Source organism: Rhododendron vialii, chromosome 13a, assembly GCF_030253575.1.
Source record: "Rhododendron vialii isolate Sample 1 chromosome 13a, ASM3025357v1".
Classification (NCBI taxonomy): domain Eukaryota; kingdom Viridiplantae; phylum Streptophyta; class Magnoliopsida; order Ericales; family Ericaceae; genus Rhododendron; species Rhododendron vialii.
In genome coordinates, this window is record NC_080569.1 from 8,964,408 (window position 1) to 8,987,974 (window position 23,567).

The window sequence follows — 23,567 nt, forward strand, 5'->3', positions numbered from 1 at the left end:
CTCGTCATGACAATGCAATAATCCCAAAAAAATTGATGAAAAACTAACAAATATTTTTTTTTAATAAGGATAAAAAAAAATAAGCCAATTGACTTATTTAGCCGAATGTGCCACTTTTTATGAATTTTGGGATGTGTTTTTCTCTCTCGCCACGAGAGCATCCTGTGGATTAGGTGAAATTAGGAAATCTTAAATTTCGTACTCCTTAGAGCATCCACAATGTAATAATCAAAACTAAAAGGTTACTAAAGTTAGCAATATTTGCTCAAAAAAGTGCTCACATTGTAATAACCAAACTTAGCAACCTCTTAGCAACTCATCAAATTTTGACCTTTGAATAACCAAACTTAACAACTTTTACCAATAACCAAAACTCAATAACCAAACCCAATAACCAAATTCAAAACTAAAAAAATTAAAAAACACCTCACATTAGAATCGTCTCATCGAGACGAATAATTTGGTGTGGTCGGGTGCGTGATTGGAACTCGTTTGCAATTGGACATAGATGCATTACGTATTGTGGGGGGATTTTTTATAGGGATACAAAAATAACCAATGTGGAGATCAAATTTGTTAGGTTTGATTATGAACTAAATGGATAATCAAATGCTGACGTGGCACATTTTGGTTATCGATTTTGATTATTCCCATTGCGGATGCTCTTAGTAGAATTTTTAGAATGCAGGGGATATGTGACTTTATTCCCAATGTTTCATTTTGTTTGTTTTCTTTTCGATTTTTTAGTACCCTAAATTGTTTATCTAGTTTGACAAATCAAATAAAAATTCTATGAGATTTCTACACATACATATTTTTTGCACACAAATAAAAAAATTATGGCATTCTTTGAAAAGTTTAATTTTCCAAAACAGTAAGTCTACACATAAAGATTTTTTGCACACAAATCATGCACATATCACAATGTGAGGCTCACTATGGATCCCACACAAGCGATCTGATCCGTCATTAAATGTAAAATATTTTTTCAAGAGCCCTCGCAAGAAATCAGCTCAATCCGATAGCTATAAGTGCTCGATCCAATTATCTAACTTTTCATTATCTAGAAATCTAAATGAAAAGTTGAATGATTGGATTGAGTACATATAGGTATCGGATTCAGTTGATTTTTCATGTGGGCTCTTGAAAAAAATGTTTCAAATTTAATGAATGATTCAAATTGTTTGTGTGAGATTCGTAGTAGGCCCCATACTGTGATCTGTGCACGATTTATGTGCAAAAAACTGTGTAGCAGCGTTTAATTCCAAAAAGTGTAATAATTATGCTCTCTTAATAAGTTGAATTTTCTAAAATGAAAAAACAAATCAAGACAGAGGGATTAATATATAAACTAAATTTAGCAAATGTTAAAGTGTCGGTCAATTTTGACAAACCTTCCCGCCATCAAAAAATGGGCCTTTCAACAAATTGATGTACTACTATTTTACCACAATAGAATTTATTTATCAGTATACCTACGGTAAAATTTATTTATTATCATACCTTAAAATCTTTTTACATCGTTGTAATTGTTAAAGAATAAATCGTAGTATATGAAGAAATGAAGTGGAAAAAAAAAATCCATTTCTGTATAATACAGGAGGATGTACTAGTAAAATTGGCAGTGAGTTTTCCTCACCGAACATGATATTGGTACCCACGGGGTCAGTACCGAAATCGTAGGGATGGCCGCGCCAGGCCGTCTCCGGCCACCGGACGGCCGATCCTAGCCATCCAAAAATTCTAAAAAAAAAAACGAGGGGCCTTATGCGAGAATCAACGGCATATACACATATACAAGAAAAATAGGTGCTCTGATCAAGCACCTTACACACCTCGGATGCCATTGATTCCCGCATAAGGCCCCTCGTTTTTTCGAATCGGCCGTCCGGTGGCCGGAGACGGCCCAGCGCGGCCGTCCTTACGATTTTCGGTACCGACCCGTCAGTACCAATAGTGCTACTCTTTCCTCACTGCAGGGACGCGGGATTACGCGGGATTACATTGGCTTTGTTTGGTTTAAGTCTAAGAAAGTTATTTTTGAGAGTTGAGTGATAATGAGTGGAGAGAGATAGAGAGAGAGATTTATTAAAAACTGTGCCGAGAGTTAAAAGTTACTCCCAAAGTTGAGAACCAAGTGGAGTGATTGTTCCTCGAATGTGGCAGTCGAATTGACAAAGAAAGCAAGCACGAAAGTAGGATAAGGTTGTACGGACCAAAGGACTGCTTATGTTAACATCACAGCTCGTTGCCTTTTTGGCCGGCTTTGGCTTGGCTTCGCCTCTTCCACCCCCATGAAGGTCACCAAACCAAGAGAGTTTTTTATTTTATTTTTGTCCTCTAGACAATAGGATGTTGCTAGTCAGTAGATTTTACTACGAGCAGTGGTGAGTGAAATACGGTTGGTGTCTCTTTTTTACTTCCACGCATTTGGGTTGAGTTCGAGCCCTCCCCCTACCTCCTCTCTAATATCTAACAATACTAACCCGCTAATATATATTGTTTGACAAAAAAAAAAACAGAGAATATTACGAGAGTTAACTTCATGTTCATCAGTGGCAATCCTGAATCTCACGTCTCAAAAGAGATCGATACAACCGTTGGATCAAACCCAAGGTTAAAGAGAGAGATTACACTCTCTAAAATTGAAATTATGAACGTACATCCTAGATAATAATGAGTACAATTACTGAGTGACTATTCAATTTTTCCGAAACACTTTTAGTCATACTTTAAAATCTAAGTGGGCATTTGTGTAAATAAATATTGATCGTTTGAACATTTTATGATTGTAAAATGTCAATTGTTTGTGTATATACATGTTTTGTCAGCCATCTCAAAAGAGGTTGATCTTTCATGCTCTTGTGTAGCACCAAAACAAATACTATGCAGGTATACTACTCGATATTGTATTTGCCACGAAATGTATATTTTCATTAACACCATATAATCATCTGTAAGGAGAAGTTTTTCAGTGCCGGGTGGGCACGGGCCACGTGGTGCCGAGCACACATTTTGGCCGTCCAAACGTGTTTTGGACAGCCCAGATCTATTTGGGCTTGAGAGGGTGCTTTGGTAATTTTTCCATCATTTCATGTATTTTCCTGGCAACTGAACGGAGCCTAAGAGATTTTACTCCACATATGTCAAGGCTAGAGCTAAGACGACGGATTCAACTCAAATCTCAGTGCTTCTTCACATGCTTTAGCACTAGTCTGTTGTAGCTATCGTCTAATTATTATTTTGTGAAAAAATCGCATTGTTAAGTACTATTTGTCGGATAAATTTTAGAAGTAATAAGTTCCACATAAATGTTTGATTAAAAGTAGAGCATGAGGCATGTGCAGAACACTAAAATAATTTTGCCTAAATAGACCTTCACCTTGTTGACTTAGAAGCCAGTTTGCCGGTTAGTCGTCTTGACAAAACCAAAATCCGGTCAATAAAAGTGGCCCTATTTTGGTGGTACTACTAAATAATTACAGATTTCTTCTGAATGATTAATTAATTGTCTTGAGGTTGAAATTTTCTTTATTAAGTACTATTTACGTCAACATTAAATGTCATTCTTAATTGTAAAGACCTTCCAGTTTGGAATATGGCTTAATTAGGATAATACTAGCTAGTACCAAGTGCTTCTATTTTTAGTACTTAATAAAATTCCTTCTAATATTGGTGGAACCCACGTAGGCAATATATCATCGCTCGATATGAGACTAGAAAATGCTTCTTCCTTTCTTAGTAAACGTTTTATCAGTTGGAAAACGCTGCTGATTTTGTCACTTTTTTTTTGTTAACGCCATTCCTTTGTAGGTGTATTTTTGGTGCAAAAATACACTTACAGAGGAGTGACGTTGACAAAAAAATAAGTAGCAAAATCATTTCCCTTGGAAAAATATTAAGAGATATTTAGTTAGTAGTCAGAGAGGGTCAGCAAATTTGGTGCTTTTGTTCGGTATTTTCGTTCTACCTTTTCTCTTTTTTTTTTAGATTCGCGTTAGATTTTTTTTGTATTAATCATCCATCTCAACCAGAAGGTCTAAAAAGTAAAAAAATTATGATTATAAACAACAACAAAAAAAACTCCGAAACTGATACTCATTTATTTGTCTAAAGTATAGTCTTGTATGAATTATTTTCAACTTTGGTCGACATTTTTATATTGTTCTAACTCTTCTCGTCGTCGTCGAGATGAATAATTAATCCCAAAATTACGACGATAAGCTAAAAAAAAAATTACAAAAAAATAAAATAAATATCGAACAATTACTAGACAAAAAAGTGACGAAGAACGTGGCCTAGTTGATGCCAGGATTTGAAAGAGCACTGTGTTTTGTGTAACTTAGGAAAGACATGGAGTATTGCAAGTCACGTAATACACGTGCATGAGTGTGAGAGCGGGGATACAAGCGTGTAAGTGTCTTTTGAAAATATTCTAACTACAAAAATTAATAAGAGTGGAAATTGAGAGCCTCAGTTAAGAGTTTTGGATTTTAATCATCTTATTTCTCTTTTCATTCATTACATCTATCTCTAATCATTACTTTCATTTTTTCCTTCTTTTTTTTTTTTCAATTATTATCCATATTTTCAATCATTACACTATTTCTTTATACACTAATTGCCTATAAATCCAAATCCCAAAACAAATGGGATCCTAGTGTCCTACTTGAAGATGACGTACGTAGCTCCTACATAGGGCTGCAAATGAGCCGAGCCAAGTCGAGCTGGGCTTCGCTAAGCTCGAGCTCGGCTTGCAAGAAATATACATATCTCGAGCTAGTCTCAAGCTCGAATTGAGCTGCTGAGAATAGGCTCGTGCTCGTTTGTTAAGGGGTCGAGTCGAGTTTGAACGAACTTATAGCGAGCCGAGCTCGCGGCTCGGCTCATTTGCATCATTTGCAACTCTACAGTCCTACATAAGTCCTACATAAGAACTGCAATTCCAGCAATTTGTTTGGATGACATTTTGGAAAAAAAATTCCAACTCAAAAAACACTCATTACCTCTGCTTCCAATCATTTCTCTCTCTTCTCCAATTATTATTCTCATCTCTCTCTATCTCTTTCCACTTATTACCTCTATCTCCAATTATTACCCTAATTTCTCACTTATCTAAAAACCAAACTCAAAAATTTTCAAAACATCATCCAAACAAGGCAAAGTGTTTGTGATTTTCAAAGGTGCAAGTTTTTTTTGTTCATATTTTAGAAGCAGCTACATTACTCTAATCCCAATCCAATCCATCAACGAGAGTAACCCACAACCTCAATGCCCTCCACTACAGCTACACAACGGCAAGTGTGTGTGCAAATGTGTGTGGCTCTGGATGTTGCAGATGTCCTAGGACATACAAAACACACAAAAGCTTCCTCCATTGCCACCTGAAAAGTTTAACATGGCCATCACTAGTTTAAATTTCCTTTTTCCCATCAAACATCCAAATATCCAAATATCGCCATAGAAAACTTGTCCATGGTGTAAATAAAATCCTCATCACATCAAAAGAAAAAAGAAAAACAAATACTACTCAAATTTGAACACACGGAGCAACTACAATAAGGGAAGATCTCTGATTCATTTAACATGGAACACCTCTGATTAAAAGTTTACTCCGGGGACAACCAGAAGATTATTACTCAAGTTGCTCAAAAAGCTTTTCTAGGGAGAAGCTATAAGGATGGCATTACCGCCACCTGGTTTCATATATCAAACATTCTTCTTCACAGTCGCAGACTTGATGATGTCAATGAACTCCGCCTGGTTTATATTAAGGAAGAAAGGCAAGAGTCAACCACCAAATTGAAAAAGAACGGGCAAATAGTTGGTCTGAATCACCTAAGAAACACGAACAGTACCTTCAGGGAAGCTCCACCCACCAAAAATCCATCCACGTCTGGCTTTGCTGCAAGTTCTTTGCAGTTTGCTCCATTCACAGAGCCTGAAGTATAGCAGGAGAGAAAATTGACACGAGAGCGAGAGATGGAGATGGGGGAAACACTAAATTCTCCCATTTTATAAACATTATACATATAATTTCCAATTGTTGGTCCTCTTGATGGACAATGAATCAAGAGGACGGCAGTGGAATTGGGCAATCATTAGTTTCATTTCACAGAAAGCACCACTGAATCCCATTTGTACTCACTAACGCCTTGCATCCTTACTCTACTATTTTCCATCATTGGAAAGGTTGAAATCACCACCAATGAACCTGAACACTTCATCACTTGGCTGGCACCCCACCTTAAAATGGATTTAGCCAGTTGGGTATCTTTATTGCGGTAAAATAGGCCAGGCATGAGCTATAAATGTCATTGTCAACAACCAACTGAAATCAATTCAATTTAAAGCATGTTCTTGGATGAGCATCCAACAACAGAATCAAACCACTGCGTAATGCATTTCCTTCAGGTTGGGCAACATGTTTACGAAACCTATATGTTAGAAAAGTAAAACCAATCCTTCACATCTCAATTTGCATTAATTTTGAATTGGTTTTCTCTGGGACCTTGAATCCAGCCAAGATCTGAAAAATATACATAATTAAGATGTAGACTCTCATGAACTAATAAAAGGAGTTGGCACTTCACCACTAGGTTTTTGCTGATTAACAAAAACCAACCCTTTATGTGGTGAAATAACAGCTTTTTTTTTTTTGCCATACGGTAGGATGTTAGGGGTTAGTTGTTAGTAGTTACAACAGGAATCGAGCACCTCCTCCATGAGGATTCGAACTCCAAACCCCTCCCTTAAGAGGGAGAGCAAGGAACCAACCACACTAGGTGGTGTTCCGTGGTGAAATAACAGTTACTCCAAACAAAAGGAACAGTAGCAAAACTTGCCACATGGATCATGCGAACGGATAGAATAACCTATTTCTATGACTGGAGCAAAATTTGTGTTGCGTCATTTATCTTGATATAGCAAAAGAAAAGGAATTAGCATCCAATACAAGATATCAAATTGTTCGTCCACAGTAGCGTATATAACAATGTTGGTGAACAACATTTTGAAGAACATAAACAGGGGTTGGATAACTGGATTGACACCAAAAGGAGAGCAATACCTCCATATATAATTCGGGTTGATGTAGCAACTTCATCACTGACATTGTCCTTAAGCCATTTCCGCAATTCAAAATGGACCTGACACAAACATGCACCACGTTCCATCAATAGATTATCTTTCAGCTAATTTCCTGATGCATCACAATACTAAAAAATTGAACCGATAAGAATCTAAATATGGAGAACATCTAAGCAAAAAGAGCTTAGAACTGGCTTAAGCAGAGGAGAGTACTGACATTGGAGGGACTCGGAGAAAATAATGATACTATTGAGCAATCAATCGGTGGAATGGTCAAGCTGAATGCCCAGCACATTGGTAAACAGTCCAGAGGAATATTCCTAAATCTTAGCCTAAAGATAACTTTCCTTTTTCCACTTTTCATTTTTTGGGGGTGGGGGATCAGTAACGGAATTCAAATTGTAGGTGTCAAATTGCCAACCAAAGCTAGGAATAGCCTCACTGGCGGGGGTGAAATGTGATGCATAGCAGATCTCAAAGGCATGTCTATTGCTGAGTATTCAATATGAAGAAGGGGCAAACATGCAAAAACAAAAAGAATTCATTACAGAAAACCAAAGTCTGATTATAACTTTTTTGTTGCAAGGATAACAAAGCATGGTACAAGTTTAAGTGTCCAGCATAAAATGCTGGGAGAACCAATAACTACATAGTTGACATAAAAGAATAATCAATACCAAAGCAACAAGTCCATGTAACCAATTCAATCTTGAAGCCCAAACTAAAAATTCTCTTGCTTGACCAAAATTAACTCACATCAAAGTGCCAAATATCCCCATCTAACATTAAACTCATGCAGATAGAAACGCACTGGAGCAGAGATTGATTCTAGACATCGCCATAAAGTTAGCATTCTCAAATTGACAGGACTCTCCAAACTTATTCCAGAGTTTCTTTTTATCATAAATTACAAACTGGCGTCAAACTAAAACATGTTGCTATGTGTGAGGATACATATAAGTACAACAATAGGAACTAACAACCAAGATGAGAGGGAACTTACTTCCTGAGCCTGAGCAGGGGTTGCAACCTTTCCAGTTCCAATGGCCCAAACCGGCTCGTATGCAACAACAACATTAGGCCAATTTGTTATGCGCTCTGCCAGAGAAGAGTAGAAACTTGTTCAATACGAAATTATAGAACTACAACCCAAAAAATGAAAGTAATTGATGCATTGGAAAACACAGTAACACGGTAGCTACAAGATCCAGAATGAAAACAACTAAAAGAAATGTCTATTTGCCCGTGTTCATATGGTGGACAACTACCAATAGAATCAGAAGAAGATGCCAAGTAACATCACTCAAACCAAAATTAAAGCAAACCACCAGGTTACTAAATACAATGCACAATTTGCTTTCATGACAGTTCAAAGTCCGGATCCTAAGTTTGATTGTTGGAGGGGGTTACAGGGTCAGACCACACATTTTGATTGACGCTTTCAAAGACCTAGCAAAGAAAAAAAGTGCATAACAATTTGCATACGGATGGAAGTTTGACAGAAGTAGACACAAAAAGGCCCTAAACCACACAATATGCCACAGGGTAAAAGCAAACGGTGAAAATATGGTGCACCATGAAAATATAAGCATTATTCAACAGAAAGCTTATGAGTAAAAGCTTTGCATTTCATAGGGGAGAGAGGAGATATGGATGGAGAGGACAACAGCTTTACAGTGAACTAAGCATGTTGCAGAAGCAGTATATTACAGAAAATGAAGAAAAAACAATAGAAATTGAGCTTGATATAAATTGAGAAGAGAGACAAGATGAAAAAAAGAGAGCTTTGTACATACGGAGTAATTAATTGCATAAACCAAGAAATTATGTGGCAGTAGACTAGAACCAACGGCAATTGAGAGAGAGAATGAGGAAACGAGAAAGAGATTGTTGGATTTTGGAGCAGCTTAAAAGAGTGAAAGAGGAGCTACGAATGCAAAACGGATTCGCTAACAAAGAAAGAAAAGGAACTGAAAAAAGGTTGAAGAGCTAAGTAGTTAGAAATACCAGCGATTGCTTTTGTTTGTGCAGCAACCACAGCCATTGTAGATCCTGATTCTCTTTGCTCAAGGGTCTCCCCAACACAAGCGATTACTTTCAAGCCTAGTGAAAGTGCATATGCAACTTTATCTCCAACGAACTGCATTCAAATCCCAAAAGAACAGGTTGTAGGAACTAGATGGTACATCACACTATATAACAACAAAGAAAAGCAACAGTAACTTATGCGTGACAGAGTGTTTCCAAGATGCATGAAGGATACAAGGCAACCCTAAGGGTCTGCAACAAAGCTTACCTCGTTTGATTCATTCAGTATCAGCCTTCTTTCAGAATGACCAAGAATGACCCATGGAATGCCCAAGTTGAGGAGCATCTCAGCACTGCTCCAACAATAGAAATCAGCTTTAAATACTGAAAAATAATAAAAACTGACAGCTTGTCTTGCCAAATTTGGTTATGCACATGTAATACAACTTCTGCATTCAGATATCCCAAGAAAGCAAATGGCAAAAGAAAACAGATTGATTTCTACTAGTGGACAGGGAACCTGTTGTTGGCTCCAGAGTCGATATAGTAAATTAAACTTATAAAATGATAGCATTGGTAAAACTGTTTCTTTTCTTTTTTTCAAAATTGATTTCCTTCTGTTTTCGAATGGACAGAAGAACAGCAAATGCCTTGGTATAATACTCACCCCACTTCATTCTTTTTATAAGTACACCAATCACCAAAAGGATGGTAAGCTACAGACCTCCAGAGGATATTAATTTGAAAGGTACCAAGCTAAGCACATGTATGCCCCACTTAAAGAAAAGGGCCACCCAATGCACAAGGCTCCCATCACAGCCAGGTCTGGGAAAGAGTTGGATGCACGAGCCTCACCCCCGCCTGTGACCACCAGGTGACATTGAGGCAACCTTACCGCTGTGCCTGGGCTGCCCTTCACGTGTAAGCCTCGCTTTTACCCAAAATATGATCCCTATTTATAAATGTGATGAAGTTGCTAAAAATTATGTGGCTATCATGCGATAATATGGTCAGGAAAAGAAAGAAAAGACATGTCCCGAAAATAATAAAGGAAAATCCTTCAGGAAACGACAAATAAAACACGGGCAACAAAATTACAGTAAATACACCAAGAACCAAGAATGGTTCTCCCTGCAAACATTTCTACAATGAATCCATATCAAACTATCACAAAGAATCTCAATCTGAACAATTGTGAAGATGGACCTGTGAACTAGATAATATGATCGGCCCATGAGGCCATGACATACCTAACTTCACCGGTAAAAGCACCTCCTTTCCGAACCCAACAATTTTGTGCAGCAATTTGGAAATCAGGCCGCAGTAAATTTTTTACCACAGGAAGAAACACAAACGGAGGGCTTACCACCACCTCTGCAAGCAAAAAATGTCCACCATATCAAAACTTTGAACATCTATACAACTTTAATGCACTAAACATCCTCCAAACATGCACATGGGTATTTGTGCACACATAGAGATGCCCATATCGTGAGCAATCATTCCACTGAACTCAAAGAAGCATTGGAGCTACACCTAGCAATTTCTTAACAAAGAAATATAATCATCGAAACTATTCAATTTATAACACCAAGTAAGTCCAAGTTTATACATAAATGAGAAAAATAACATAGAAACAGTGGCAACTGGCAAAAGATAAGATAATAGCCATAGAACAAGAAGCCTGCACACGCATGCCCCCTGCTTATATCCATCGATTAAGTTAAAGCCTTTCTTGTTGGCTTACCCAGGTCAGGCTTCCTGGTACCTTAAGAGAAGCTCAAACCAACTTTTAGCTTTACACAATAGTGTCCGATTTTATAGTTCAAATTAAGTGCAGTAGTTACAAAGACATCTAGATCACAAACTTATTCTTGTTAGATTTTGAGTGCTCAACCACCATAAATTTGGCCCTAGATAACCTTTCAAATTTACACATACAAAGTACACTACCAAAAAATGAGTACAGAGAAAAACATTTCCAAATACACTTACTAACCTACTAACGATATATAATACCACAAACTATCACTAAAAAAATCGTTCGATTACTTGTATCTGCTTTAAAAATTTGCGTCTGGTTTAATAACTTGAGAGTTTCATGACTCTCGGGATTGACTTTCAACTCAAAAGGAGCACTCCGTTACAGGTTGGGGAACCCAACCTGTCACCCTTTCATTGCTCAATTATAATCTCAGCCTCTTAGGTAAGCCCTCTCTCCTAGGTGTGAATCTTGTGATCCAATAAGATAGTACGTGGGGTTCAACTTAAGATTGATTACCACAAAAAAATAGCTTCTACAAACTAAACTGACGTTGTCTTTGAAAACCACAGAGCTAAGGGTTCATGTAACATTTATTGTAAACTCACCCACGACATCTTCAGAAGGAACTTCAGCTTCATTCAAAGTGGTAACGATCTTCTTCACCTCCTCAGTTGTTCCGTTCTGCAAGTAGGTCAAATGGTCAATCGCAAACATCGTTGAACTTGTACAACATACATCATGAAATATATCCATAGCTTATAACTGGTATTTACGCTACATACTATGTTTTGGGTCCCGAAGCATTAACAATCCACATAGCACATATTCACTGATGCTGTGTTGCATGCACATGCAATCTTACTTCTTAGTGTTCCCAGCAACTTAAATATGGAAAGATCCTAAATTTTAAAAATCATTCGAACATCTAGACTGTTTTCGGTGAGACCTCAGAAGTTTTGGACCTTTGGTTATAACTTATGAGTACTCAATACTCAACACTCTTATAAGGATGATTATATGGAAGAAATTATTTCCCGTGTTGAACCTCTCTCTCTCTCTCTCTCACTCACTCACACACACACACACACACACACACATATATATATATATGTATATATATATATATATATATAGAGAGAGAGAGAGAGAGAGAGAGAGAGAGAGAGAGAGAATCCAACTTCTCCAAGTCACCAGTTAAAGTGACACAGAAACTATACAAACCGCAGTTCATCAATCGGGGTTCAAACCTCTAAACCTTCAAGTTAAAAATCGAAGATCCAGAAAGCCATCCAAGCGAAAGCTTGTATCACCGAATCGAATTAACGATCGTGCATCATGTCGAGTGTGGAAATCGATCAAATCAGTTCTATCCATACTATATAAGAGTCGATAGGAGCGTACAGACACATGAATAGATAGATCTGGAAACGAGAAAGCGGAAAGATAGAAGTGGAGTAAGAGGCATACGCATTTCCAGTTGCCACCGACGAAGAATTTTCTGCCCATTTTGCGCCTGAACGGTAGTAGTAGCAGTGAGAGGTAGCACTGTAGGAGTAGAGATCGAGAAGCGACCACAGCCGAAGATGGGGGATATATAGATAGATAGATTTTTTTGATAAGGAGATAGAGAGATGACTTGGGGAATGGTTCAAGATGATTGACTATCTGGTGCGGGCGACGGGCGCGGGGTAGTTGCTTCTTTTTTAGGGTCTGTTTGGAATTTTGGAAAAGGAAAGAGAAAGAGAGGGAGGATAATGAAGAGAAAAATAAGAGGAAATATTGATATTCGTAAAAGTGTATTAATATTCGTCACTTCAAACAAAAAAGTGTATTAATATTCTTGAAATATGCATTAATATCCGAATTTTTTTGAAATTATATGCATATTATCCTTCGTCCACGTTAGCAAAATCGATATTAAAATAAAAAGGAGCTGATAATGCCAAAATCCCTTTTGTTCCGGTCAAAACCCTTTTTGTTCTTGTCAAAAGTTTTACCTTTCATTGAATGACTTAATTGCTCTCCACAACATTCACTTGTTTTTATCAAAATGCCCATCGAAATTCCAACATGATTATTTTATCGTTCTTTTTTGATGAAAATGCAAAAACGGGGTAAATCCAATGTTTCTTTCTAACTTAACGTATTCAGTAAAATGCAAAAAACCACAGCTCTATAAGGGATTGATATAAGATCTCGGGTTTTGTTCAGTTTTTTTGTCTCCATTTTTTTATGCAAAAAGCCAAGTTCTCTTTTTTCTGTAAGGATGGCTTACTTGCATATACACTTTTACACATATCTTGCACATACACTTATGGGGCCCACCTCGGGTCCCACAAATATGATCCGAATCGCTCATTATTTTTAAAATAATTTTTAAGAGTTCTTGTAAAAAATCAACTCGATAGGATATCGGTAAGGGTTTTTTCAGAAATCATAGGGTGAAACAGTCTGATTCGCACTGCGATTTCTGAAAAAGCACTTATCGATATCCTATCGAGTTGATTTTTTACAGAAACTTTTAAAATATTATTTTAAAAATAATGAGCAGCTCGGATCATATTGGTGGGACTCGAGGTGGGCCCCATAAAAGTGTATGTGCAAGATATATGTACAAATGTATGTGTCCTTAGCATTTTTGGTATAAATATTACATCATCCAAAATTAAAAATCAATTCCAAAAAGTTTAAAGCTGTGATTGACAAATGATAATGCTCTAGTCTTCGCACAATAAACTCCATTAGCTCTAGTCTTTTCCGATTATACATGAGAGTTGCTATCCGTACCGACCGATTCCTCACCGAAATCGTACCGACGGCCGCGTCGGGCCGTCTCCGGCCACCGGACGGCCGATCCAAGCCGTCCAAAAATTCTAATAAAAAAAACCGAGGGGGCTTGCGTGAGAATCAATGGCATTCGATGTGTGTAAGGTGCTTAGATCAAGCACCTATGTTTCGATAAATATACATATATACACGAAACATAGGTGCTTGATCCAAGCACCTTACACACATCGGATGCCGTTGATTCTCGCGAAGGGCCCCCTCGGTTTTTTTTTATAGAATTTTTGGACGGCTCGGATTGGCCTTCTGGTGACCGGAGACTGCCCGGCGCGGCCGTCAGTATGATTTTGGTGGGGAATCGGTCGGTACCTATATACATATCACTTACAAAAATGCTGAGGACACATACATTTGTACACATATCTATATATGTTCGTTAGATGGATTATTAGATGGGTTCCTTTTGCTTGTTTGCTTTGCTTTGCAAGTTATGTCAAGCATTTTTTGATTGTTGGGTTGTTTTCGTTTGGATCATAATTTTGCTTCAAAACAACGAACTGTTGCTTTGCACTTATGGGAGATTTTAAGGGACATTTTGGTAAAGCAAGTGGTGTAGTGGAGGCCAATTAAGTCTTGCAATGAAAGATAAAACTTGAGTTTTGGCAAGAACAAAAAGGGTTTTGGCATTATCAATTCCCTATTAGCAATATAAGATAGAGAAAAAATTGAACTTGGTTTTGAACTTCCCTTTTTTCCCCCTCTAATAATGGAAGGAGAATTTTGAAATTTTCTCTCCCTTTCCATTTCTTTCATTAAGTTCCAAACACAGCCTTAGTCAAAATTAGTGGCCCTAGGAAGGAGAAAGGAAGCGAAAAAATTTGGAAAAGGAAAGAGCAAGGAAGAAAAAATAATGAAGGAAAAATTAGAGTGAAGGAAATTAGAGAGGAACTTGAACTTGAACTTGAACTTGAACTTGTTTTTTAAAGTTACTTTTTTTTTTTTTTAGAAATCAAACAATGGAAATAAAATTTTATTCCTTTAGTTCCAAAAAGAACCTTAGTCAATGCAGTAAGCAAAATTATTGGCCCCAGACCATTACGATTTTGTAGCGTACGAGTCAGTTTAAGCTTATGTAGTTAATTTTCTTTTCTATCTCATTGAAGGCAGATCGTTTGCGTCGAGACTCTTACCCCTCAACCCAAAATGAGTTATGGCGAAAACCAAGGCTCATGGATCTTGAAGATGCCTAGAGTGTTCAAGCCTTCAAAAAATACGCAAGGCATAAGAGCAAACAAGCACATATTATTGAGGATAGTTGCAACGATCCTCATGTGTGCGCATCGCAGCGTCGTGTGCTGCACTAGCATCCTCTTTCTATTCTTGATTGGATTTAGTTGCTTATGCAATCCTTTTGGGAGTAGACGCTCTCTTTTTTGTTAATAAATTTGAACATACGCTAAACAAAATCTCTCAACGGAAAATTTTAAGGTCTCGAAACAACAGCAAATTTCATTGAAGAACCAGAACAAGTGAAATTTCACTAGCAAACAAGATGACACTTGCAGACCCATAAGTTGGATCCTGCATACATACGATATAACAACAGATTCAGAAGATACATAACATAGAATACACAAATTTCATCGAAGAACCAGAACAATTGAATTTGTGCAATTTGCAGTTGAGGGAAGGGGGTTGATAGTAAATGGTATTGGGTTTGAGATTGGAGTTATTACTCTGCTGCAACATCAGTTGCGGGCCTTGTGGCACGAAGATCGACTGATATGTGTTGCTCGGTGGAGCAGTCGGTGGCAGTGGAGGTGGCAAGTTACTGAATGAGTTGATAGGTGGGGGTCAGAAATGAAGAAGATAAGGAAAAAGGACTTCGTTAGCCCAGCATTTTTGGCCTCTACAGCTGCAAATGAAGATTGAACAGAACTCATAGCATACTGTGAGGAGGTGGAAGCTGCGAGCGTGTCATCAACCTCGGCTGCAATGGCCACAACTGACTTCTTGGGTGGCTCTCCACCGGTTGTGCTGGTATCTATGGGTGGTGGGGGTGTGGTTAGTCGCCATCCAGCCGTTTTCGCATGTTGCTAGCTTCGACTGTCCAACCCTGTGCTACCTGAAAAGCATAAAAGATCCTCCAAAGTCAAGGACTCAAGGGAAAGCCATGTAGTGGATCATAGGTCACACACTAGCACACACATCCAACCCAGACACAAAGAGTTAACATAGTATGGCCGGAATGCCCGTTGCACGGAGAAATCACACTATTTCGTATGAACAGAAACAATGAAGTTTTACAAACGGGAAAAAACTCTCTCTACTCTCTGGTCTCTGTGTCTAGTCCTCACCACAGTCTGTCCTCTCTATGCAGCATACATGGCAAAAAGAGAGAGAGATGACCCAGCGAAATATCGCAGTTTGATTATTTAAGTCCTCGTGAATTGGCAAGGATAGTACCAACTGAAAACAATGGAGGAGCCAAGATTTGAGTAGGGGGTGGCGCTGTTTGACGTGATTCCACTAGCATTGTTGCATGATGTAAATAAAAATACGAAAAGAAAGGTTAACTGTAAAGTCAGGCTTTGTCGTGGGCTTTTTTTCCCCTTACGAAAATAAAGGGGCTTGGGCTTGGGGTATTAAATGAAAGTCAAAATTGAGATATTATTTTATGATCTGAACCGTCTAATTGTTAAATCGCTATGTTTTCATTATTTGTGTTAAAAACTAAGTTGTCCAGATAACGATGCCACCCCCGGTTCCAAAAAATAGATTGAGAGAAAAAAGGTTAAGGTGGTCTGAACACATACATCAGAAACCGTAGATATAACAATTAAGAAAAGTGATAAGATTCTTGTTATTTGTTAATGGCAATACCAGGGGGAGGGGAGGACCTAAATTAACATGGAATATGGTCATAAAGAGAAGGATATGAATTCAGTAAATATAATGGATTATATGGATCTTGACAGCGAAAGAGAGAAAAAGAATTAGTATAGCCAACCCCAACTGATTGAGGCACAAGGCTTTTGATTTGGTTTCGTTTATTTTCCTTAGTTAGATTCCTATAGGTACGAATGCAATTCAAAGTTTGAAACAAACAAAGTACGCTATGTTAAACTGGAATATGCTTCACTTCTCACCTAGCAGCTTGATGATCTTCAACTGATATGCAATGAACAACGATCTTGTCCTCTTAATCTTGACATCTCTTGTTACTTGTGAACATTTGGAAGACAAAAAAGGTGCAAAAACAAAGAACCGTCGATGAAAACAGGCAAAAATGTTCACTTGTCTTCCAGATGGAATATATAGGACAAAAAGCATGCATTACATTTAGTTCACTTCGCAATTACATAGAGTTCCTCTGGGAAGGTACCTGAGAGAAAACAAGTCGTTGATGTGACACCTCCAAAATGAACTCAAACAAGACTGATCATCTCTCAGCCTATGAACCTATGACACAAAAAAGTAAATGTAAAGAGCACTTCAGGAGACATAAGTTGAGATCTGTAATTCTACCATGTAGATTAATCTATAGAAGAAAAGTGTTAAATCTATTAAACCTTAAAATGCATAAGTTCACATGTTAATCTTGGAAACTACAATTCTTTTTTCCTTGGGCAATGATGAGAACACCAATAACAAGATAACACCAACAAGCTACTTGTGGAAATAAAGGTAAAATAACTAGTGTAACAATGAGGAAGTATAATGTATTGAATCACACCAACTAATACCATCAGTGGTCTAAATTACCCTGACCAGTAACAATCACAGTTTTAATGTATCAGAACATTTACTTAGTAAAGAACCTAACTAAATTCAAAAGCTAATAATTAAACGAAACACCTTTGCCATTTGCAGGCAAATATTTGTTGATTGGCCATCAAATCAATCAGGTAATCCAAATGGACATAGAGTAGGGCCAGTAGGCCAGCTAAGGCACTTGGAAACTTCAAAAATATTTTCCATTTGCTGGTCGATTTGTTGACTCATCTTCAATTCTGGTTCTCCAGAAATCGTCTATTTGTTGTAAGCAATTTCAGTTTGCTACTTTAGAACCCACCAACAATCAAACTATCCTATTTTCAAGTAATAGGTTTTCATAGAAAAAGATGATACCAATTTGACACAACTATGGAAAAATGAAAAATTTACCAATAAAGAAATGAATCGAACATATCATACTAATCACATGACAGCTACCAATAGTAATGAAATCAGTAAATGAAGGAATGAAATGAAATGGATATCGAAATGGACCCATCTCTTATGAGGAAAGGAGAGAAACATAGATGGGATACAAAACTATGGCCTAACATCCCCTTCTTTGAGTAGCAAACTAATAAACACTATCAACTACCACTTTGAAACCAAAGATATGTCCCTTTACTCCATTAATCAAAGCAAAGAGGGAGCTGTTGGATTCATGGACTGAATCGGAAGAGAAGCAATAGAAATGATTCCCTTCTGCCACGATCTAGGGGGCAACAACTAGCTCTATGAACTGGAGCAGAAGCAAGAAATAATCTACCTGATTTGAGTGTAAAAACTAAACAATTATATGGTACTAGCAATCATAAAAAGCAATTTTACGATTAATGAAACCAAAGCATACCTTTAGGAAGGTCATAACACGATCTGATGTTGAAATCACTTGTAAAAACGTTCAGAGGTGATCAAGGTGTACACCTCTGATTTCTTCCTTGCTAATGCACAAATAGGGCTTTAGAGCTTCAACACCCTCTCAAGATGTCTCTATGATCTTGTTATATGGCCTGAAGCCCTATAGGCCGTGTCATTTATATAGCCTTTTAGATTAGTGTTAGGGTTAGAAAAAAGGTTCCTTCGATCTACGGTCATAATTAATCATTCTCTGATCGGATGTCTACGAAACAATGTTGTATAATGTGTTTCTAATTTTCATGGGCGACTTGCGCCGCAACAAGACTGGACCACCTCATAGACAAAGCTGTAGTTGTTTTCTTCTTAATAGACAGCTATTCAAGTAACTTTTCCCATCTGGCTCCTCTCATGACCAGTAACCAAACCAAATTGAGCCTTGTGTCCCAATCAATTGGAGTCGGCTACATGAATCCTGTTTTTCCATTGAGCTCTGTCTAGGGCTCCTCTCATGACCCGTAAGAAATAATTATGTATGCCTATCTACTTAAAGGTAACTCTTTCAAGTTTTCGTAACCTTTTTTACTTTAATAATCAAAGTAGCACGCATGCCTTCTTATGTATGCCCAAAAGGAAGCTATTAAATAGTATTGTTCATTCCTACGGTTTTATATTCCTTTGGAAATAGTTCAATTGAACTAAAATTTCATTTCCAACTTGGCTTATATTTGGTTATTTTTGTCATCTTGTGAAAGATTTTTAAACGGTTCCAAAGGTGACAAATAATTTTTGTCACAGTAATCATGAGCAAGAAATGCCTTGGCTATCATACATTACTCTTTCATCGTCAAGAATCCGACTAGGTTTAATGAGCACAGGGAAAAATAGGTGCATGACATTTTAATTTCTTAAAAACATTTGATTGCAAGCTGGGTTCGAATAAGAACAGTAAATTAAATCATGAATTGACGTAGATATTATGAGAATCTCAACCAAATCCACATATCAAATCAATCGAAGCTTATTGTGATTCTTCCACTATCATGAATTGACGTAGTTATTATGAGAGAATAAACCAAATCCACATATCAAATCAATCGAAGTTTATTATGACACATAGTGACTTTTCTTTAACGGCTTCCAGATTTTGCACAGAAGATTTAATGATGCCGTTTAATCAAACAAGGTAATATTTTGAACTTAATACGTTTCATTTTAACGTACATTTTTTCTCAGTACTTTCACCTTAATGAAGCCTGTGGAAAACTTACAAGTCATAGGTTTTCTCATTTTTGACATCACATAGTCCTGGATGATGTTTACATCTAATACAATCACGCCTCATAAGGGAGCAAATAAGAACCTTTTACATATAACAAATGGAATTGACTACTTTTCATCACATTCAACGAGCGGAAATTTGAGATGACTAACATATAAGACATGTAAGGACTTAAATAGTAAGAAATTCAGGAATGGAGCATAAGCATAACGTTCGAAGCACTCTGCATACTTGGAGAGGCAAAGGAGCACATACCCAATATGCATCTTCCAAAATGCAACTCTGCGCCACTCAATATTCACCATATTTGGCCTTCATAGGCTTTCACAAGGCTGAAATTGACCAATTATTCCAAAGTTACCCAAGGAAAGAAAAATATCCAACACCTTTACACCCAGAAGTAGTTATTGAGATTCAGATATCACTTTCCAATCAAACAAGGTTCATATAACAAAAGACATCTATCAGATTTTCTAACAAAATTCTGAACCTTTAAGGTTAATGCTTTATCAGGCAAACAAGACCATCAACCAGTGGTTGTCTCTAGCCATATTTAGAACGCTAAAGTTATTAAAAAGATGATGATGGAAATCCACAAGCAAGAATGCAACCAATAGAACGTCCAATTAGAAAGCCTCAAAGAAACAAGAAATGAACCAGAAATACAGTGATGACCATATTTGAGCTAGGTTGCGGGAGTGTAGCATAATGGTCTTTGACGGCCCATGGTATCCCTTGCTTGAATTTAGAACCCGGTGCAGACTTGTAAGTTGCTTCCTGCATAGAGCAACACATCCATCCCTTCGTATTCCGTTTGAATATTTGATGAAAATGTCATGTGAATGGCACATGTGGTGGTTATTAAAATCTGATGACAAAAATAATCTTCATTCTCCTGGTTTCCAAAAGTAAATATCCAAACAAAACCTTTGGCATCCAAGTTATCCCTCACCACCAGCATTTCACAGCAACTACCGGTGTACAACCACCACTGGCCCACACAAGCCTTGGCCGCCCACCACCACCTGCAACACGCCCTAAAACCAACGCATCTTCCATCACCTATGCTTTCCGAGAGTTTCAATGCTTCTGAACCAACAAGGAATAACCTTGGGCTATAGAGAAAAAGGCAGCAGCTACTACCTAGATCTCTTATTTCCTTCACTCCCCAGTTTCCTTGAGCAAAATTCTCAAAGTGCTTCCAAACTGTCTATTCATCAATAACTTTAGCTTTAGAAATCAGCTTACAGATAGATACTGATGGTTTTAGACCCAAGCGTATCATATCATTAACAAGAACTTCAGCCTCTTCCCGCTTCCCATCCTTGCAAAGCACTTGAGAAGTGAAACTGTAAGTAGCCGCATTTGGAACCATTCCATTCTCACCCATTTCTCTGAGCAGCCTTAGGGCCCTGTAGGAGTTACCCTCGTTGCAGTACCCATGAATCATCATGTTATATATTACATCATTTGGCTTCAAATGTATCTCACCCATTGACCTAAAAAGTGTTGATGCTTCCTTCATGTTACCCTTTCTGCACCACCCACTTATTAAGACCCCGTATGTGCAGACGTCAGGCACCAAGCCAGCCTTCTGCATGGAATTAAACAGTTCAAGTGCCTTCTCCATGTCATCCCCTCGAGCAAAAGCATCAATTAGAATTGTATATGTTGTTGTAGTTGGAGAAATGCCTCTCTCCTCCATCTCCTTAATTAAGCCTGCAGCTCTGGAGAGATTACCAGCTTTAGAAAAGCCTGAAATGAGAACATTATAGGTAACCCGTGAAGGTGACAAACAATTGGATTTCATTTCATTGAACAACCTTGCAGCCTTGTCCATCTTTCCAACATTACCAAAACCATCTATTAGGTTGTTGTAAGTGATTACATTTGGACTCAATCCACCTTTCTTCATCCGACCTACTAACTTCTCAGCCTCCGACACCCTCATCTCTCGACAAAGCCCACTGATCAAAGTGTTGAATGTCACGACATTACAAAAAATCCCTCGTTGAAGCATTTCATCGAGCAGTTCAAATGCATTCTTCACCCTCCCATCATTACAATACTCATTCATAACAGAAGTGTAAGTATAAATATTAGGTGAGACACCACCAAGCTTCATCTTCTCATACAGCTCAAACCCATCTTTTTTAAACCCTTTCTTGAAAAGCCCATTAATCATAACCGTAAAAGTGTGCTGGTTAGCAACCAAACCCAACTCCCCCATCTCATAAAACAACTTCTTCGCCCGATCAATGTCGCCGCTCTTGCAGCACCCATCAATCAAACTAGTATAAATCACAACATTTGGACACAACCCCATGTCCTCCAATTGCCCAAGAACCTCAAAAGCTCTATTCAAATCACCATTCTCGCAACAACCCTTTATCATAATCCCAAAACTATACACATCCAATGCAACCTTACCCCTCATACTTTCAAAAACCCGCCAAGATTTTTCAAACTCATTGCATTTTAAAAGACAAGATAAAAGACCGTTGAAAGAATTCGACGTGGGCAACATGCCTTTATTTACCATTTGGTTGAAATAAAAGAGTGATTTTTCGGGTAAGTGAAGCTGGACATGGGAGTTTACGATGGATTCGTAAAGGAGGGCGTGGTGTGGGGTGAAATCCAAGTGGGTTTTGGTTAGGTGGTTGAGGAGAGATGAGGGGGTGAAGGATGGGGAAGAGATTCGGCCGGAGAAGAGGCGGAGGAGGAGAGAGTGGGCGTGTGAGAGCATTTGGGAGGAGAGTAGGAGGTGGAGGATGAGAGAGATGGATTGGTGCGTGTGGTGGAAGGCATTGTTGAGTGTTGAGGAGGTGAAGAGAGAGAGGGATTTGGTCGGTGGGAGTTTCACCAGATTTGGCATGAGAGTGAGAGCTTTGTTGGTGTTTCGAGGCATTTTGGAAGCAGAGAAGAGAAGCGAAGAGAGCAGGAGCAAATGGAAATTATGGAACATGGTCGGATGGTTTTAGCACCTTTTTTCTTTTTAATTTATTGTACGATCAGTTTTCTTGCATCTCAATTAATTTTGAAGGATCAATCACACCGCCACTAACGGGGTTTCCAAGTAAAACCAGAGCAATATTTGGTATGGACTGACCCGAAAAAAATTGATGCCACCTAAAAGGTTTCAACTTGAAAACTTAGAATGGAACAAACCCCTAAATCCCCGTCTTGGATATAGATGGCTTCAGCACCTTTTATTTTAATGCCGCATTCTTTCTAACCAAATCAATTAGGGCTAATTTACTATTCTGATTTGTGCATGTTTATCCTAAATCAATTGTAGTTAGGAGGAGTGACGTAATTATGATTGATTGTGACCCCCATAAGTTATGGACAATTTTTTGTTGTTCAAAAATGTTAATTGTTTCCACTAATCTATTTCAGATGATATATGGGGGGTCAAAAGAAATAATGAATGGAAAAAAAAGGGGACACAAATTAGAATGTAATAACTTGTAGTTCAAAATTTTTAGTGGAAACACCCCAAAGGTGAAGATATATCGAGTTAACTTTAAAGGGTGATAGTTTGAAATAATCTAAATTTTTTTAGATATCATGGAACACAAGCTCTCAACGGAGTGTGAGATTTTTTTTCTGATCTAGTTAAGAGTCAATTGAAAGGATGTTTCCTTTTGTTTGAAGAAAAAAATATATTTTTGTAGCTGACACAAATTGATTGAGACTTGAGCCTCGTTTTTAGTTGTTGAACAACTTGCCTTAGTTTATGTATAGCATTTTTCGTGCCAAGCGAAAATCCTCAAGGCGTGAAGTGCATGCAAATGCAAGCATTACAAAACTTGTCGACATCCAACGTTAAAGGACTGAGAGCCCTTATCTAACTTCTAAACGAGAGCAGAAGTGTGTGATCTAAAAGGCGCGATCACAAATAATTTGTGGGTTGCCACAATGAAGTGGACTTGGGATTTGCTAACCGTATACGAAAGAACTAGAGTAAAAGGAAACACTAATCAA

At 37.8% G+C, this 23,567-nt stretch overlaps 2 protein-coding genes across 4 annotated transcripts; both read right to left on the reverse strand.

The window, feature by feature from the left end:
• Positions 1-5,409: 5,409 nt before the first annotated feature.
• LOC131314727 (triosephosphate isomerase, cytosolic) lies at positions 5,410-12,614 on the reverse strand. Its single transcript, XM_058343568.1, has 9 exons — positions 12,350-12,614; positions 11,488-11,563; positions 10,368-10,491; positions 9,386-9,470; positions 9,097-9,229; positions 8,093-8,187; positions 7,070-7,148; positions 5,859-5,941; positions 5,410-5,760 (listed from the first exon to the last, which is right to left on the reverse strand). The coding sequence occupies exons 1-9, from the start codon at positions 12,386-12,388 to the stop codon at positions 5,710-5,712; spliced, it is 765 nt and encodes a 254-aa protein (XP_058199551.1). The 5' UTR covers positions 12,389-12,614; the 3' UTR covers positions 5,410-5,709.
• Positions 12,615-15,147: 2,533 nt separating this feature from the next.
• Positions 15,148-22,559, reverse strand: LOC131314728 (pentatricopeptide repeat-containing protein At4g11690). 3 transcript variants are annotated; one of them, XR_009196497.1, is made up of 4 exons: positions 20,256-20,375; positions 19,836-19,912; positions 16,816-17,128; positions 15,148-15,791 (listed from the first exon to the last, which is right to left on the reverse strand). XR_009196497.1 is itself a non-coding variant. In XM_058343570.1 (3 exons), the coding sequence occupies exon 1, from the start codon at positions 22,543-22,545 to the stop codon at positions 20,791-20,793; it is 1,755 nt and encodes a 584-aa protein (XP_058199553.1). In that variant the 5' UTR covers positions 22,546-22,559; the 3' UTR covers positions 15,148-15,782; positions 16,816-17,128; positions 19,836-20,790. The 3 variants fall into 3 exon arrangements, 2 of the variants coding, with proteins under 2 accessions (XP_058199553.1, XP_058199552.1); XM_058343570.1 differs by having other exon boundaries at positions 15,148-15,782; positions 19,836-22,559; XM_058343569.1 differs by having other exon boundaries at positions 19,836-22,559.
• Between the last annotated feature and the right edge of the window lie 1,008 nt (positions 22,560-23,567).

Coding starts and splice junctions, on each gene's coding strand:
- LOC131314727 (XM_058343568.1), bottom strand. CDS start 12,388: ATGGGCAGAAAATTCTTCGTCGGTGGCAACTGGAAATGC. Junction 11,564..12,349: donor TCGGTGGCAACTGGAAATGC/GTATGCCTCTTA, acceptor ACCTACTTGCAG/AACGGAACAACTGAGGAGGT. Junction 9,471..10,367: donor GCTTTTACCGGTGAAGTTAG/GTATGTCATGGC, acceptor TTGTTGGAGCAG/TGCTGAGATGCTCCTCAACT.
- LOC131314728 (XM_058343570.1), bottom strand. CDS start 22,545: ATGTTCCATAATTTCCATTTGCTCCTGCTCTCTTCGCTTCTCTTCTCT.